At 37.1% G+C, this 18,230-nt stretch overlaps 3 protein-coding genes across 5 annotated transcripts; 2 read left to right on the forward strand and 1 right to left on the reverse strand.

Moving 5' to 3' along the window:
- Window positions 1-1,524: 1,524 nt before the first annotated feature.
- Window positions 1,525-8,395, forward strand: LOC110599885 (N6-adenosine-methyltransferase non-catalytic subunit MTB). Of its 2 annotated transcripts, none has more exons than XM_021736484.2 (7): window positions 1,525-1,681; window positions 2,276-5,034; window positions 5,270-5,353; window positions 5,475-5,579; window positions 5,702-5,810; window positions 6,328-6,521; window positions 7,872-8,395. In XM_021736484.2, exons 2-7 carry the CDS (start codon window positions 2,356-2,358, stop codon window positions 8,301-8,303), a joined length of 3,603 nt encoding a protein of 1,200 aa, XP_021592176.1. In that variant the 5' UTR covers window positions 1,525-1,681; window positions 2,276-2,355; the 3' UTR covers window positions 8,304-8,395. The 2 variants fall into 2 exon arrangements, with proteins under 2 accessions (XP_021592176.1, XP_021592177.1); XM_021736485.2 differs by having other exon boundaries at window positions 6,370-6,521.
- A 314-nt stretch (window positions 8,396-8,709) lies between these two features.
- Window positions 8,710-11,697, reverse strand: LOC110599887 (sec-independent protein translocase protein TATB, chloroplastic). The gene is made up of 6 exons (XM_021736486.2): window positions 11,297-11,697; window positions 11,071-11,192; window positions 10,266-10,325; window positions 9,997-10,156; window positions 9,178-9,318; window positions 8,710-9,094 (listed from the first exon to the last, which is right to left on the reverse strand). Exons 1-6 carry the CDS (start codon window positions 11,496-11,498, stop codon window positions 9,045-9,047), a joined length of 735 nt encoding a protein of 244 aa, XP_021592178.1. The 5' UTR covers window positions 11,499-11,697; the 3' UTR covers window positions 8,710-9,044.
- A 2,653-nt stretch (window positions 11,698-14,350) lies between these two features.
- LOC110599776 lies at window positions 14,351-17,649 on the forward strand. Of its 2 annotated transcripts, none has more exons than XM_021736347.2 (2): window positions 14,351-14,626; window positions 15,710-17,649. In XM_021736347.2, exons 1-2 carry the CDS (start codon window positions 14,534-14,536, stop codon window positions 17,114-17,116), a joined length of 1,500 nt encoding a protein of 499 aa, XP_021592039.1. In that variant the 5' UTR covers window positions 14,351-14,533; the 3' UTR covers window positions 17,117-17,649. The 2 variants fall into 2 exon arrangements, with proteins under 2 accessions (XP_021592039.1, XP_021592038.1); XM_021736346.2 differs by having other exon boundaries at window positions 14,364-14,638.
- Window positions 17,650-18,230: the final 581 nt, after the last annotated feature.

Consider the following 18,230-nt stretch of genomic DNA (forward strand, 5'->3'; position numbering starts at 1 on the left):
AATAATAAAATAAAAAAATATAAATAAAAATTATGAGATTAAGTATAGTAATAAATAAATTAATATATTATGAGTAAGTTTATTTTTATAACACAAGTGAGATATAAAAATGTGAGATTCATAATTTGTTTAATCAATTTATTAATCAAGCAATTAGTTTTTTTTTTTCCGATATGAGATTTAAACTCCATGTATTCATGTTAATAATTTAAGAAGAGAAAATTATTATTTAATTATTATTATTATGAAAAAAATTAATTAATTAATTTTTTATTAATATATTAAATTTTTTTAATATTTAAAAAAATCTATTAATTAATCTCTCATTGAATTTTTTAATATTTAATTATTATAATTTTAAAAAATTTATTATTTGATTATTTAGATTTATAAAAAAATATTAATTAATCTTTTCAATATTTTAATTTTTTTATAATAATTAATAATTAAAAATAACATTTAAATTTTAATATTTTTTAAAAAATTAAAAAATTAATTAATGAATTATCCATAATATATATAATAAATAGTATTTAACAATGACCATCAACACAACAGTGTATCCAGGCATGCATAATATAAGTGTTTCATTAACTAATCAATCCAAAAATTTGAATACATATCTAATTTCTCATATTTATTTATTGAAAAAAATAAATAAATTTACTGCAAATTTTGTCTTTATCCAATTAAATAGAACTTTTGATTCTAAATTTAATTTTATAAAAAAAACTAGGAAAAAAAATGAAGAAATCAATATTCAATTCTTATTTGCCCAGCAAGTCCAATTATAAATTATTATATGAAATGGCTTAATACTTAATTTTTTAAAACTTTTTTAGATTAATTTATAATTTCGAATTTAAATCCAATTTACCACAAACTGAAAAATTGAATATTTTTCAGTTTTGCACTAATAAAAAAACAATTTATCATAAATCAAAAGATTTAGCTTGATTGGACTTTCCAATAAACAAAGAGTAAAATTTCCAATAAATAATTAATGGAGATAAAATTTAAAAAAAGTTAAATGAAAAAATTTGACATATAGCTTTATGAAAAAATCAATAGGCACGTGTACTTGATGACTGCTTTAAAATATCGATTAATTAAAAAGAAAATAATCAAAGCATTTAAGTATTAATTTTCAATGCGACTTAACAAATAACATTCAGTTTTTCCTGGGTGGGTTAGGATTTATTAGTATTTGATTGTTTAGGATTATTTAGTTGGTGTATATAAAGTTGGATCATAGATGTATCTTCCATGTGAATGCTGCACATGAAAAGCCTAAGCAACGCTAAACTGTTGTCTTGTGCGCAATCGGTAAGCTAAAACGAGGTCGTTTACTTTCATTTTCCTCTTAAGTTGTGCATTTAAATCGTGTTTAATTTTGGAATTAATTTGTTTTTTAAAATTCGATTTCATTCGCTACTTATTGATATTCGATTTAAAAAACAATTGCAATAAAAACTCAAAAATTAATTTTTTCCATTTTAAATAGAAGAAATTTGTTCAAAATAAAAATAAATAAAAGGGTTCATCTCCATGGAGGGATGGATGGACCGTGGTGTATGTTTTTTTGTCTTTGTGGAGAACTCTGCAAGGCCTGAAAACCCTATTTAGAGAGTCGGTTTTAGGGTTTCTCTTCCAATTGTTTTTCACAAATCGCAATTGCTAGGTACCTTTCTCTTACTCTATAAGCACCGCAAGCATCAGCTCTCTCTTTTTTGCCCTCGTATTTCAGTTTTCTAGGGTTCTTCCCATTGCTACTTGTCATCACATAATTTTACGTTTTTAGCTTTATTTACTATCTGCAATATATGCGAATATTCATGATTTCATATACTGTGACGATTTTTCTGCTTATTTCGGTATGCACCATGGGCACGTTGCACTTGCAGACTTTACCCACACTTGAATTTGCACATTTTTTTTTTATTAGGTTATAGGGCAATCGAGAATTTCTCAATTTTCAGTAGTTTTAGTAATCAGTAAACTTTCATCTGCGATTGAAGAACTGTTCTGTCAAGTGCAGTTGATTTGCTTATTTTTGCAGAGCGAAAATTTCTCACATTGGTCGAACTTGTAGTTGAATGTCTGTCATTATCTTCCATACCATGGTTATATTACTTGGTTTCTCCATTTTCTTTGTTACAAAGTTTCACCTTCAAAGGCTATATTCAAAATGTAATGGATCTGTTCCATTTTTGCTTGATAAATAAAACAGATGTGCGGCAGTCTGATTTCTTATTCCAATCCACTGTGGTTTCAGGTTCAATTTATTTGTAGAATTATAACATTCAGTCCCACAAGTTATAAAGGAATTAGTTATTCAAGGACCTTTTATTCACAATGGATTCACCTGAACGTAGTCGGAGCTATGTGAAGCGAGACACTGAGGATAGCTCAGATGTGAAGAGTGATAGAGCAGGGGATGATGAAGAATGGGATGGCAGTGATAAGAGGAGACATAGGTCCAGCAAGTCTAGGAGGTCGAGCAATGGAGAAGATGCTGAAGGATTAGATGGCAATGGGAGAAGAAGAAGTTCTGCTGGGGACAGGAACGAAAGTCGTAAGAGATCAGGTGGTGGTTCTAGCAGAGCAGGTAGTGATGATGATGATTATGATACAAGAAAAGAGTTGCGCTCAAAGCAAATAAAGAAGAAACAAGAGGAAAGTAGCTTGGAAAAGCTGAGCAGTTGGTACCAGGATGGAGAATTAGAGAGCAGGCAGGTTGCAGAAAAGTCTGGAACTAAAGGGCACAGTCGGGCTGATGAAAGTGAGAGAAGGAAAATGACATCAAGGATCTCAGAACATGAGAGTTCACGTGGTGGAAACAAAAGTAAAGAAGAAAGATCCCATGATGGAGAACATGATAAGCCGCAGGACAGAGATTCCAGATACTCAGATAGGAGGGAAAGCAGCCGAGAGAAGGCTCACGGTTCTACTGAGCTAGGAAGAACTTCTAGGAGGAGATGGGATGAATCTGATGCTGGAAAGAGAACTGAAGAAAGTCATCATGAAAAGGCTGATCTCAGAAGTGGAAAGAGTTCTGATTCCAAACATGAAAATTCTAAAGAGAGAAGCACATCCACAAGAAATGAACCCAGTGATAGTAAAAGCAGGGGTTTTGATTCCAACAATGAGAAGGGTGTGAAAGCCAACAACAGAGAAGAAAGAAGAGCTGATGGAGAGAGGAACAAGAGCAAAAGCAGGTCAGAAGCTGTAGAAGAGGAAGATAAAGGTAGTCCTATTGCTCGTGAAGACAGATCAGGTCGGCAGAAGAGTGAGAAACATAGACAGCAGAGAACTTCCACTAGTAGGGATGCTGTTGAAAGCCGTGAAAGGTCTTCGAATGCAGATGAAGATGGAAATACGTGGGTAAGAGATAAAAGTGCTAGAGAAGTGGGGCACTCGAACAGGTCTAGAACCCCTGAGAGGAGTGTAAGGCGTCATCAAGAATCACAGTATTCTGAAACGGAGTATGAAAGAAGCTCAGACATCAGGAGGAAGGAGCCAGAGAAAGATGTTCACAGGGATGATAGATCAAAGGGCAGAGATGACAGCTGGAATGACAGGAATAGAGATCGAGAAAGTTCCAAAGATAGTTGGAAAAGAAGGCAGTCCGCTGGTAATGATAGAGAGTCAAAAGATGGAGATGTTTATGATCGTGGCAGAGATTGGGAGCCAAGACATGGTCGTGAAAGGAGTGACAATGAAAGGCCTCATGGTCGAACCAGGGGTGAAGCTGTAAAAACATCATCAAATTTTGGAATTTCAAATGAGAATTATGATGTGATAGAGATCCAAACTAAGCCTCTTGATTATGGACGAGCAGAGTCTGGATCCAACTTTGCCAGGAGAAGTGAGCTTGGTCAGCAATCTGATGGGAAATCAGCATCAAAAGCTGAAGAGTGGGCACATATTCGTGATGAAAGAGCAAGAAGAAATGATTTATATGGTTCTACAGCTTCTGCTGATGATACAAAGGAGAGGTATGCTGATGAAGGTGTGTCTATGCGAGATCCAAGTCCATGGAGGGATGAAATAGACTACCAGGCAGGGAAAGGAAGAGGTCAGAGAGGGGGTATGTCTGGTCGAGGTGCCGGTGGCCATAGTTCCAGCGGTGGTCCACAGCCTCCATATGGAAACCAGGAACTAGGGTCATTCTCTAGAGCTCCTCCACAGGGAGTAAAAGGGAGCAGGGTTGGAAGAGGAGGAAGGGGTAGGCCGACTGGTAGAGACAACCAACAGGTGCCCCTGCCCATAATGGGATCGCCTTTTGGGCCTATTGGAGTCCCACCACCTGGACCTATGCAGCCACTTGGCCCTAGTATGTCACCTGCTCCGGGTCCTCCAATTTCACCAGGTGTCTTTATACCATCATTTTCTCCTCCTGTAGTTTGGCCTGGGGCTAGAGGCGTAGAGATGAACATGCTAGGAATGCCACCAGCTCTCTCTCCTGTTCCTCCTGGACCATCAGCCCCAAGATTTCCACCTAACATGGGTACTCCTCCACCAAATCCTGCAATGTTTTTTAATCAGGCAGGACCTGGAAGAGGAGTGCCTCCGAACATGTCTGGTCCTGGTTTTAATGCTGCAGGACCAATAGGAAGAGGAACACCTCCTGATAAGAGCTCATGTGGCTGGGTTCCTCCTAGAAATAATGGACCTCCTGGTAAAGCCCCTTCAAGAGGAGAGCAGAATGATTACTCGCAGAATTTTGTAGATACTGGTATGCGACCCCAGAATTTTATCAGAGAGCTGGAGCTTACTAATGTTGTAGAGGATTACCCCAAACTCAGGGAGCTTATACAGAAAAAGGATGAAATTGTGGCCAAATCTGCCTCTGCACCCATGTACATGAAATGTGACCTACATGAGTTTGAACTCTCTCCGGATTTTTTTGGAACCAAGTTTGACGTAATCCTGGTGGACCCCCCTTGGGAAGAATATGTTCATCGAGCTCCTGGTGTAGCTGACCATATGGAGTATTGGACATTTGAAGAAATTTTAAATCTCAAGATTGAGGTAGTCTATTGCAAATTGATTTCTTTTCAAATTGCGTTTCCTTTGGAATCTTAAAAGTTTTGTTCTGCATGTCCTCAGTATAATTTAACTCACTCACAAATAAGTACAACTGGTGTCATAAGTGCACCACTTTTGCAGCGCGGAGATGGATGGGCTATATTATATTTTATTTAATAATTTGACATACATCTTCATTCTTTTGACCTGGATAAACTTCCTGTCACTTGTTTTTCAGGCAATAGCAGATACACCTTCTTTTATCTTCCTTTGGGTGGGCGATGGTGTGGGACTTGAGCAAGGGCGTCAATGTTTAAAGAAGGTACTTTGTTAAGCCTGTAGAACCGTAATGGCTACAACCTACCTTCTCTGTCTTCAACTCCTATAATGATTTGTAAGATTACTTTTGGATTCTATAATTTATTTTATTCTTCATGCTTCAGTGGGGATTTCGGAGATGTGAGGATATTTGTTGGGTGAAGACCAACAAAAGCAATGCAACTCCAGGGCTGCGGCATGATTCTCACACTCTGTTTCAGCACTCAAAGGTTGGTAATTTATTGTTTCTTTGCTTGAGACATCAACTTTTCCCTCTCTTTTGCCTTCTCCTGCATCGTGAATTCTTTGCTAATGCACTTACTTTTTGCACCAAATTCTCAATATAATGAAGGAACACTGCTTGATGGGTATAAAAGGAACTGTACGTCGCAGCACTGATGGGCATATAATCCATGCGAACATTGATACAGATGTAATTATAGCGGAGGAACCTCCTTACGGTTAGTTTACCACCTTTTAACATTGAATATGTTGATGCTGTAGTGGGATTAATCCTTTTAAAATTTGTTTGATCTCTTCTCTGTGTTAAAGATCCATGCTTTCAGTTTCACTTTTGTCTATATATATATGTAGCTCTTAATTTTATCATGATATAGTAGGTTTACTGTAATGCATTGCTATATTCTTCCCTTTTTACTGTGCTTGTGGACATGTGAGGTGATTTTCCTTGTTTCTTGCAGAAGCAAGCAACAAGTAAGACTAAGTTGAAACTTTCAGCAACTTTTCACACTTTTTCTTGTTTAGTTAGTATTTATTTAATGTTTCTAGCTTTATATGCTCTCCTCGTATTTTTGTAAGTAAGGAGTCCTCATGCAAATTATAATGGTACACGAAGGATGCTTTGATGGAATATCTTTTTGAGCCCAAAAATTTTTTAAATCCATTATAAATTGTTATCATAAGACTGTAAATACCTCCTGTCTGCTCTTCTTTTCGGTTTCCCATATGGGTGAACAGATGAGCATTTATTAAGAGGGGTTAGTGCCAATGGAATTGCAGGTTCAACTCAAAAGCCTGAAGATATGTACCGTATAATTGAGCATTTCTCCCTTGGCCGCAGAAGGCTTGAACTTTTTGGTGAAGACCACAATATTCGCTCTGGTTGGTTGACTGTTGGTAAAGGACTATCTTCATCAAATTTCAATGCTGAGGTATGATCTCTTCAGAAACATTGTTATGTCTAATTGCCGTGTACCTCTTTGCTCATCATCTGAATCTAGAACAACAATTAAGCTCCATTTATTTGATGCTATTGCTGTTGGAAATTAATCTATTTAAAATTGAAACATTATAAACTTCTAAATTTGTAATGAAATGAAGAATCTGTTCCTGCCTGCTGGTCTGATTGGAAACAGGAGAGGGGAAGGGTTGGCTGCAATTCCATAATCTGACTGGAGCAGGGAAAAACAAAAGAAATTAAGTATTTAAGTTGAATTGTTAAAGGAAATTAGATGTATAAGGAATTTGTTTTGATTAATTATAACTTGTAACGTAATTAAGGAAAATTGAACAAACTTTTGAAGGAAAAAATGATTAATTTTGTTTTTTATGTGGAATTACTTTCATATAAAGGTGGATAGAAAAAAGATCTATGTAGCCGATCCCAACTAGTTTTGGACCAAGGCTTTTTATTTGTTTGTTTGCATGATTATCACCTTAAGGAAATTTGATAAAACAGTTGAGGAAAAATAGTATAGTTATAACTAACAGTAATATAACTTAAGGATCAGTAAAAGAACATAATTACAGGGAATTGACATAATTTGAAAACGAAATACAATCAATTAAATAAGGTAATTTGACCAAGTTTCAACCCAAAGAAAAAAAGAAGGGAAAATGACCTTTTTAAAGAAGTGGTTCTGAAACCATCATGAATTTGGAACTTTTGGTGTGGCTCAGGGCAAGACCTAACCATGAACCAGAACTGGCTTATGGCTAGGCTACATCCCACCGAGAAATGGGGGAAAACCAAAAAGAGGTGAAGAAGAAGTGTAGTAATGGACTCCAACCCTTATGAACTCTAGAAAATCCATGCTTCACGGACACTTGGAAAAGTACAAAATTTTGCTCAGGGCATGTCATGCTTGTGGGAGTTTCCTGCTCCTGACTTGTTATTGAATAAGCTGGCTTGTAGAGAGTCTGTGTATCCCTTGTAGTCCCTGCTTGTAATAGTAATTATCCTACCTCATGCCATGCCAAGGCTACTTTGGGATGTCTGTCCTTGATCTCATTTCACCACCCAATCTTATATATTATCAAATTTTGGGGATAAAAAAGAAATGGAAGATAAAAATATGAAATTGATATGCTGGCCTTCAAGGAAGGACCGCCATGAAACAGCAGTATAGGCATTTTCGTCAGCAAATAATGCCTTGTTGTTTTTCAATGTATATATATGTGAACTTTAGGTGTCTGATATTAGCACTTTGTTGCCTATTTTTCCTCCGTGTCCCTTGGGTTCCTAAACCCTTAATGCTAACTGGTGATGTTGTAAATCTCAGGCATATGTCAGGAATTTTGCTGACAAGGATGGGAAAATCTGGCAAGGAGGTGGTGGACGAAATCCTCCCCCTGAGGCTCCTCATCTCGTCATGACTACCCCTGAAATAGAGTCTCTAAGGCCAAAGTCACCAATGAAGAACCAGCAGCAGCAACAACAGTCGGCATCCATTTCTCTCACTACGGCCAATTCTTCCAGTAGGAGGGCAGCTGGAAATTCTCCTCAGAATCCAAGCACTTTTTTAAACCAAGAAGCATCTAGCTCTAACCCTTCAACTCCTGCTCCATGGGCTTCTCCAATGGAGGGCTTTAGAGGACGAGAAAGTGGGAATATGCCTTTAGAAGACAAACTTTTTGATATGTATGGGTACGGTGGGCAGCCAAATGGGGAGTACTTAGATTTTGAGTCTCACAGATCAATGAATTTGTTGTAACAAACACGTTTCAAATAATTGTTTTGTTCCATTCCCTGTAATTTTTGGTTTTTCCCAGCTAAAAAATAGATGGAAAGGGATGCCATTCTATACCATGCGCATCTTCAAATATGGCCACGGAGGTGAAGTTGTATTTCAGTATTTATTACCTTCGCCGGCAAATGCTCATACCTACGAGGGTAATTAGGTTGCGATTATTGCCGAGCCTATCTAATAAGGTTCAAAAACAGCATTTTCTCTGTAAAACCCTTTCTTCTTCTACTTGCATAATCATTATTCTCATCATTATCATCTTTGAAATACCATGCCAACCAAATGTTCTGATTACAGCTCGCCGAACCCTGCCATAATTATTAGCAAGCTGATTATCAGCTTGCTTATAGCAAAACTAAGAAGTTTCTCTTCGTTTCCGGCCACCGCTTGATTGATCTCTCTTCCATTTATATCCCATAAAAAATATTAACATCGTTAAGCGTCTAACAAATTGGGTGTAGCCGTTTGGGATGAAACTAATTCATTCCTGAAAATATTAGTATTCTTTCCCAGCATTGGAACCATACAAAATCATACTCTACCACAAAGAAACCTCCCCGCTCTCCAATAAAGAAAAGAAGAAAGAACAAGAAAAAATCATGCTCCACTTCCCCCCTTCACAAGCCTCCACATCTCAGCAGACTCATTTCAGGCTTTGCAAAATCTGATGGCCATTGCATTTCGTGCCATTACCTTTCTTGAGAGGTCTCATACTTCATTTTCTGGCTTTTGAGGCGAAGGCATGGCACCAGCAGTAGCTGACACAGGTTCATTTATAATATCAGAAAGTGAGAGCGACAGAAAGACAAAAAGGAGCAGATTGGAGTGAAGAATGGCCAACCTTGAGTTTGAGATTCAACCTGGCTTTCTCCTGGAGGGGATGTCTGCTCTAGTTGTTGTGCAGCAGATACTTTTAGCTGTTCCTCTGTGATTTTCAAGTACTCCTCACTCGTATATGCTCGGTTTTGAGATAGAGCACCATCTGCAAGTTTAAAATAACAATGACTTGTGATATTTTATGAGCCCAAAAATAAAAAATCTCATGTCACAAGGATGCATGGGCACACAATCACTGACATAAACAACAACTTTATCTAATGGAAGAACTGCTTAAGATTATGCCATAAAGGAAACAGCTACAAATGGATTCAATTAAAAGCAATGGCTGAAGCAGAATTCATACAACTCCTCTCTAGTTAACGATGGTTAGCTGCACAAAGGACTAGATGTACAAGGCCATTGAAATTATGACATATTACATTATTATTGATTTTTGCTCTTGGCTGTAAAGAATTATATCATTCAAAGATGTTAAACATCATTGATATAGAGAGCACCAATGCACCATTTGTGAAGTCATTTTATATCAAGTACTCTGTTAAAAATGCTTATCATACCAAAGCTAAAATATCATCAAGCCCAATAACTGTAACAATATTCATCATCTTGGAAACGCTAGCATAATCATTGTTAATTGTTGGGTGATACCCAGTGCAGTTTGCACAGGGGAACTTTAACAAAATGCATTAGGAACTTCCAGAAAATGCCAAATGGTAATTAACAACATAGCAACGTGCATTATAAGTTAAATAGCACTTTCAAACCCGGCTAATTGCTTTTTCAACATAAAAGCAGATGTTAGATGCATTTGATCACTCACTAGGGTCAGCTGCAGTTGGAGAATTTTCAGGGCTTGTAACTGGTGAAGTGGTTGAGGCAGTGTTTGTTATGTTGGAGCCATATTTGTTTTGTGTTTGACTTGAAATTTCATCAAGGCCAATCTCTCGCTCAAGACTGCTCTTGAATTCCCTCGACACTTCCTACATTTCAAAGAATTGCACATATTGAGAAACAAAAGTTCCAATTTTTGTATTCAACTACTCCTTATTGGCAGAAACAACATACTATCAGAAAGTTCCACGGACCTACCTGGAGTTCTCTTATGGTTGGTTGAAATGCACGCAGAGTTTTCCCTAGATTGCGTGCAACCTGCATTTAAGATAACTCAGGAGAGCTACACCAAATAAAAATTCTGGAAAATGAAAGAAGACATGCATTCTCAAAAGCAATGCAACTGAACCACCAAAAATACGAAGGCATTGAGATGGCTGGGCAGGTCTTTGTTAACTTCACCGTATTGTCCTCCCAACAAAGACTACACCTCCCCATTCATTGTTAAATCTGTATCTACAAGTTCAAATGCAATCCATCTGTATGTGATCTTCTTATAAAGATAAGGGTGCACCCTGCATTACAAGGCACTCTGATATTCCAACCTCGTTTAAGGTACCCTTTTCAAATTATTTCAAATTCAAGGCAGTTAAGAAATTGAAACTTAATCCTCAATAATCAGAAGACTGTTCAGCTACTTTGCATGAATAGTTGCTAACAAATGCATACATATAGGCACTCTGGATCCTACAGTACGTTCAAACAGTTAAATCCTCCATTCTTCACACTACTGCCTCTAAAATAAAATGGTTGGTGTTACAAGAGGAAAATCAATCTTATGCCAATATATTAGATCATAAATCATTTGGGTCCCTCCTTTTCTTTTTCTCTGTTTTATTTACCTTTGCTTCAGAAGAGTTGGCGTGAGGTCAATACATTATTCAAATAAAAACCGATACATTATTTATGTGCACAGATTACAAACAGTAGAACAATCATCCATACTTAAAAGGAAAGAAACAGCTAAAAAGTACACCATCAGTCTCCTCCATGCACAACTAACCTCAGCAAGACCTTTTGGACCAAAAACCAGCAAAGCCACCACCCCAATAACCAGAGCCTCAGGTGCTCCAACCCCAAACAAAGATGCTTGAATCGCTCTACCTTTACACCTACCCTTCCTCACTGCATCACAACATTTCAAGAATCCCAGCAAAAATAAGTAAACAATAATAGAATTAGAAGAGAGAGAAACTGAAAGGAAAGCATGTCCAAGTAAGAATAAGTACCATTATTCACAGATTTTGGAGTGATTGAGATACCCAGATGCTTTAGACCACTCCATTGAGAGAAAGGACTGATACCCAGCTGAAGAATCCGCAAGGAGATACCAAATTTGAGGGTTTTGTGGTGTGAACTCAACAAAGAAGAGTGTCCGTAAAAAGCTGATCTTGTGCTTGTGGGAGTCGAAACCAGCACTGCCATGACCATAGTGTGGTTATAGAATCATATATCAAGAGATGTGTACGGGATTTTTTGAGTGCACGGAGAGTTGAGTCATGTGTTCGAAGATTATCTTTAATGGGAACTACGGAAAGATAGATATGTGGAAGATGTTCACAGCTTTTAAGTTTTAACATATCTGCAGAGCAAAACATTTTTGTCTTCCTGCGATATACAGATTTTGGGTCTGAAAACTTTTCAAAGATGTTGGACTTTTTTCCAAACTAATCTTCGACTGAGACCCATGTTGGTGATTGGGCTAGGCCCTACCTGAAAGCTTATTAAAATAAAGTTCATTACATGAACAAAGCTCCAAGTTTTGGGCCTTTTGGGTTTCAGCCATGGAAACAACGTCAAGAACAAGAAGCTAATTGGGCCGATTCCACTTGGTAGTATTCGAGTGAGAAAGGCGTGTGGGCATCCCTTTTTCTTCCTGGTTTTATGTGGGTTGTGATGGGCGTCGTGTAATAGCGACGCTTGCATATACTGTCAAAGGAAGCCAAGAATTATGGAGAAGAGAGAGAGGAGATCTTTGAGCAAATCTGTGAACTTTAATATTTCTCTTATATATATATATAAATGATGATGATGAACACTCTCCCAAGTCCCACCTACTCTGATAGCTGAAACATGTGGTGTGTTGGCTTTGCTTTTCGCCGTGTAGGACCATGACCACACTAAGCCACCCCATGATCTTCTCAAATATCCACCGCCCTGATCATGCACCCAACTTTTATTTATTTATAATTACAAATATATTTACTAAAATTCCAACAAACCTTTTCTTTCTCTTTTCAAAGGATTTAGCCTTTTGAATCACTAACTTTAAGCCTATCTGTTTACTGTTAGTTGATTAGGAATTAGATAGAAAAGTGGAATGATGCACCCAGCAAAAGATGGCAATGATAAGATATATCCATGTTTCTTTTTTTAAAGCCACTTGCTCCGTGTGGTGTGGGTGTTTGTGATATCTTCTTCATATGGGAAACCCTCCAAAAGACGGCTGAAAGATGGAATTTTTTTTAAAAAGAAGTTAAAAGTTAAAAGTAAGAGCAATTTAAAAGAAGAAAAGGGTTAAAAGGTTGTTGTCCAGCTCAAGAAAGGAGCCTTTTCGCCGAGGAAAAGGAGAGGCAAATAGATGATGATGAAGATCATCATCTTCATCATCATTATGTGAAGGAAGTTAACAGATGCATCCGTGGAAGTTTTCTTCTTTCTAATTAATATATATTATTATTTTTTTAAAGAAAAATGATGAATAGAGAATTACTACCTTAATTCTCACACAAGAGGGTTTGTGCACAAAAACCCATCAAATATCTGCCTGTGGACACGTGCATGCTTTCACATAAAAGTTGTATTGTCCTAAAGAAACAACGAATTAAGGTTACTTTTTATTATTTTTTTCATAAAAAAGGAGGCTAAACGAGATTAAGGCTTCTAATTAATAATTTAATTTTACTTGGTCTATAATGCCCTTTAATATTCCAAGTTTTTGCATGGCTGGAATTCCTGTAAAAGTAGTTGATTTTTAATCAATATATACTTTCTATCATCTTTTCTTCTTACAAAAGTAAATTTGTTTCGTTAATAATTATTATCGGAGAAATGATGATAAGTTTTAATTGCTTGTAATTTGAATGAGCAATAATTTAATAAATTTTATAAAAAAAATAAGAAGATAATGCTATAACAACTTGATTTTTAATTTTTTCTTTTTTTTCATTAAAAAATAAAAACAATAAATTCTCCACGCGACAGACAGAAAGACCACATGCAGTCCACGTGAGTGAAGCCGAGTTATAGGAGCCGTTGCGAACTTCTTCTTACAATAAAAAAAGAAAATAATAATAATAATAACAAAGTTAGCTGAGTCAAGTGATTGGACGGTGGTGATTGCAGGAGTAGGACTTGATCGTGGGAAACATGGGGGAGGCGTGTGGGTGCACACACGCAAATGTAATCACGAGACTCACGCTTTATAAAGATTCAATGTACAGAAAGCAGAACAATAACACCACACAGCACCCTCCCCTCCAACTCTTGTTTGGTCTGGCTCACAGCTGAAGGCCACATTTGTTATGTTCTCTTCTCTCCATGGGTACTTCAGTAATTTCATCTGCTGATTATGGATACATTAATCTCCTCTGTTTCTTCTATGCCTTTGTGGTTGTGGACCTCATTGCTTTTCCAAATCTTTGTGTTATTAGATTTGGTGTTTTGACCTTAAAATAAGACATTATTAAACGCACTACCAAAACAATTAAATTAAACTAAATTATTCTAAAAAATGATTAATTTAATTAATCAACAATTTAAAAAATTAATATCATATAATTATAGAACTTGTAAAACATTTATCAATAAAAAATATAGAAATTATAATTTATGAAGATATAATATTATGATTTATTTATTTATTTATATAAAAATACAGATGGCATGAAATTTTATAATCTAACAAGAAACATGACACACTTAATTATTGACAATAGATGGCAAGTGGCAACTAATTAATTCAAAAATATCATACTAGATTTTAATCAATAAATATATAAATGATAATTTATATGTCTGATAAAAAATAAAATTATAAATTAAAAGATCGCATATTTATTAGGATGAAGCATTTAAAAAAAAAAAAAAGGGAGAGGGTGAATACAATGATAAATGACATTATAAGAAAATAAAATAAAAAAGGCAACCATCAATAATCATTTACTTGACAATAATAATTTATAAATTTTCTTATTCCTAAAAAAGAAAGAAAAGAAAAAGGGCGATCGTTACTTGATGACGTGGCAGTAGTTAAGTAGCAAAATGGATGAAAACTGGAGGATAAGAACCGGAGAGTAACGGAAACTGGAGAGAGAGAGAGCGTTCGTTTGTTTGATCTCACCATCTATCATTACTACCAGTTTTGACCTCTCTCTCCCTCTCTCTGCGATTCATTTCAGACTCCGAAGATCCAATCCGAAATCTGATATGTTATCTAAGCTTCCTTTTGCTCCTCTAAATCCAAGATGAGAACCCTCAACAACAGCGTCGACACCATCAACGCAGCCGCCACAGCCATCGTCTCCGCCGAGTCTCGTGTCCAGCCAACTGTTGTTCAGGTAGACACAGACGTACGCACTCTTAGATTTCCATATTGGTCCTGTTTTATTCTCTTCCAGATATCATAACTGCTGTGTGTGTGTGATTTAATTGTTGCTCCAGATTATAATTTCATGTTCTGTTTGGGAAGTGAGAAATGGATGGAATCTGACTTTGGTTTGATTGAAAATTTTGTTTAAGTGATTCTTTTCGTTAATTTATGTTTTTCTTGGCGTTGTCTCCTTCACTTTATTCTTTTTTTGAGCCTGAGATTGGTTTTTAGTATTTTGTTGCCGCAGCTCACAAACAACGTTTATGTAATAGAGACTCGTGTCCTGAATTCTGAAATTCTAGAACTGAAAGTTTATTCCTTTTGCTATTTATCCTTCACTTTCTTAGCATGTTTCGGTGATTTTTCCATTTTGCTATTATCTATTGCTTCCTATGTTACTTTTGTTTCTGAAAACAGGGTAAACGGAAAAGGAACCGTATTTCTGCCTTTTATGCAATTAGATTTAGAATCCCCTCAATGGTATTCTTATTTCAAATATTTTAACACTTCTCACGTGGTCTAGTTTGCAACATCGATAATTTTTTCTCATACTTATTTGATTGTGAAACCACGATACCTTCGCCACAATTAAGCAGGAATAGCTACAGGGGAAAGTGACTTTCGATGGCCTGTAAAATGATATGTATTCAAGATAAGACGAGTTAAAGCCTATAAATGTTCTAGGAGCTTCTCAAAACTTTTGGTGGCTTTCTTACAAGCAGTTCCTACTACAACTTCCGACATCGTTTTTCCTCGTTGAACTAGATGGCTATTTCTGTTTTGATGGACTAGGCTGGGCAGCTATTTGGTGCACTAGTACGTATATATTCACTTGTGGGTTGACTGGAATGATAGGGAGTAGTAACAGGTTCAGTTCTTAGTATTTGATTGTGGGCAAAAAGAATAGAGAAGATAAATGTACTTCTGAATTCAGTCAATCTATCGAATTATTTCATATGTTTTCACATTGCCAGATGAGAATATTTGGCAATAAGATGATTCCATTGGAACTAATTATTCACTAGCTTTCTGTTTTCTTATTTCAATGCAGAAAAGAAGATGGGGAGGCTGCTGGAGTCTGTACTGGTGTTTTGGTTCTCATAAAAATAACAAGCGAATTGGTCATGCCGTTCTTGTTCCTGAACCAGAGGTACCAGGAGCTGTAGTTACTTCAGTTGAAAATCAAACACACTCAACTGCTGTTGCAGTTCCTTTTATTGCTCCTCCCTCTTCTCCTGCTTCATTCCTCCAGTCTGATCCCCCTTCTGTCACCCATTCACCTGCAGGATTGCTCTCTCTTACTTCCCTTTCTGTGAATGCATACTCCCCAGCTGGACCTGCGTCCATTTTTGCCATAGGTCCTTATGCTCATGAAACCCAGCTAGTTACACCACCTGCATTTTCTGCCTTCACCACTGAACCATCCAGTGCTCCTTTCACTCCGCCTCCTGAATCTGTTCAGCTGACTACACCTTCTTCGCCAGAAGTGCCATTTGCTCAACTTCTAACGTCTTCCTTGGAGCGTGCTCGAAGAAACAGTGGGACTAATCATAAGTTCACATTATCCCATTATGAATTCCAGTCTTATCCAATATACCCGGGAAGCCCAGGTGGTCAGCTCATCTCCCCAGGCTCAGTAATCTCATATTCAGGCACTTCTTCTCCTTTCCCTGACAAACACCCCATTCTTGAGTTCCGTATGGGGGAAGCTCCCAAGATCTTGGGCTTTGAGCATTTTAATACTCGTAAATGGGGCTCAAGATTTGGCTCTGGATCTTTGACACCAGATGGGTTGGGGCTAGGTTCGAGGCTTGGTTCTGGTTCTGTGACTCCAGATGGTGTGGGGATAGGTTCAAGGCTTGGTTCTGGATCCGCAACTCCGGATGGTGTGGGGCTTTCAAGGCTTGGTTCAGGATCCTTGACACCTGATTGTGTGGGTCCTGCCTCTCGAGATGGTTTCCTTCTGGAAAATCAGATTTCTGAGTTTGCATCTCTTGCAAACTATGAAAATGGATCTAAAAATGATGAAACTGTAATTGATCATAGGGTCTCATTCGAGTTGAGTGGTGAAGAGGTTGCGCGTTGTCTTGAGAGCAAGTCAATGCAATCAGGTAGAACGTTTCCAGAATGCTCACAGGACAGTATGTCTGAGGATGGCATAAAAAGTGGGAAGATGCTAATGGATAGTGTGAATTGTTTACATAATGGGGAAACTTCCAGTGAAATACCTGACAAATCTTCAGGAGAAATGGAAGAGGAAAACTACTATAGAAAACATCGTTCCATCACTCTTGGGTCGATAAAAGAGTTCAACTTTGATAATTCAAAAGAAGTGCCCGATAAGCCCACAATCGGCTCTGAGTGGTGGGCTAATGAAGCAATTGCTGGGAAGGAAGCTAGGCCTGCCAACAGCTGGGCTTTCTTCCCGTTGTTACAGCCTGAAGTCAGCTTACATTGAAACTTTGCATAATGGCTTTGCCTCAATTATGGTCAACAGGATTGCTTTACTGAATGCCTAACTTGTCAGATGTAAGTCTGAAGGGAAACAGTCTTTTGGATACAGTTCACAAGCCATGGTGATCTGAACAAGTAGTGCGGAGAAAATAGCTTGTAGGAATCATTAGTATGAGAACTATAGAGCATTCTTTTTATTTTGTTATTTTCCTAGTTGGATGTTATACAAAAATAGCATTTGCATATAGTGTTGTCTTGTAGATTTTTTTTTTTCCTTGTCTTGTGTAATAATGAAGAAAAAAGTGCTTTCCTTATCTGCGAGTCCAATGGTGCCCAGATCCTTGTGGGTGCACGTTCTCTGCAATTATCTTTAGGAGGCAGGGGCTTCCATAAGACGGGCTTAATGGCTTGTGGATATGGTTGTTTGTATTAGATTTGCATGTGAAATTCCTCTGTGATTTGGTCCATGTGAACCAAGTATAGGCAAAAATTATTCTACCAAATGCAAACTGTCCAGTGACCTTGGTTGACAATTTATCTTTGTGCAACTGTATATAGTGGTTGTGTACATCTGTTTCTATGATTCTCCAGTAATGGCTGTGAAGATAATCAGTCCATCTTGTATTCCTGAGTTTCTAGGAGCGCAGGTACTCTTGTTGCCTCTCTTAGAAGTTTCCGATCTGCATTTCTCTTTTCTGTGTTTTCTTACATATTGGTGCATGCATGTGTACATCTGTAGGATAGTGGATTTGTTGCCATGGTTTGTGCATCATTGTAATTGATAATTAGTCATTTGCAAAATTGTCACTTCCTAGCTAGATAGCTCAGAGTTTCTGCAGGTCACTCCTTGGACAATGAGAGAATTGGGTTGAATGAATCTAATCTTGACCCTGGAGCCGGGAAAATTCATGCTCTTGCGATTTCTTTTCCTTAACAAGTAGCATATGGAGATGATCATTTCTACAATTATAAGTAATTGTTTATTACTTTGACGGTAATGTTTAGATGCATGGGATTTAGAAATATAATATGTTGGTGGAAATATAATAGCGTTTGTTCGGTAACGGCCAAGTCTCACGTCTTTGTCATACCTACCTCAATAGAAAGCAACAGGCTGT

Source organism: Manihot esculenta, chromosome 14, assembly GCF_001659605.2.
Source record: "Manihot esculenta cultivar AM560-2 chromosome 14, M.esculenta_v8, whole genome shotgun sequence".
Taxonomy (NCBI): Eukaryota; Viridiplantae; Streptophyta; class Magnoliopsida; order Malpighiales; family Euphorbiaceae; genus Manihot; species Manihot esculenta.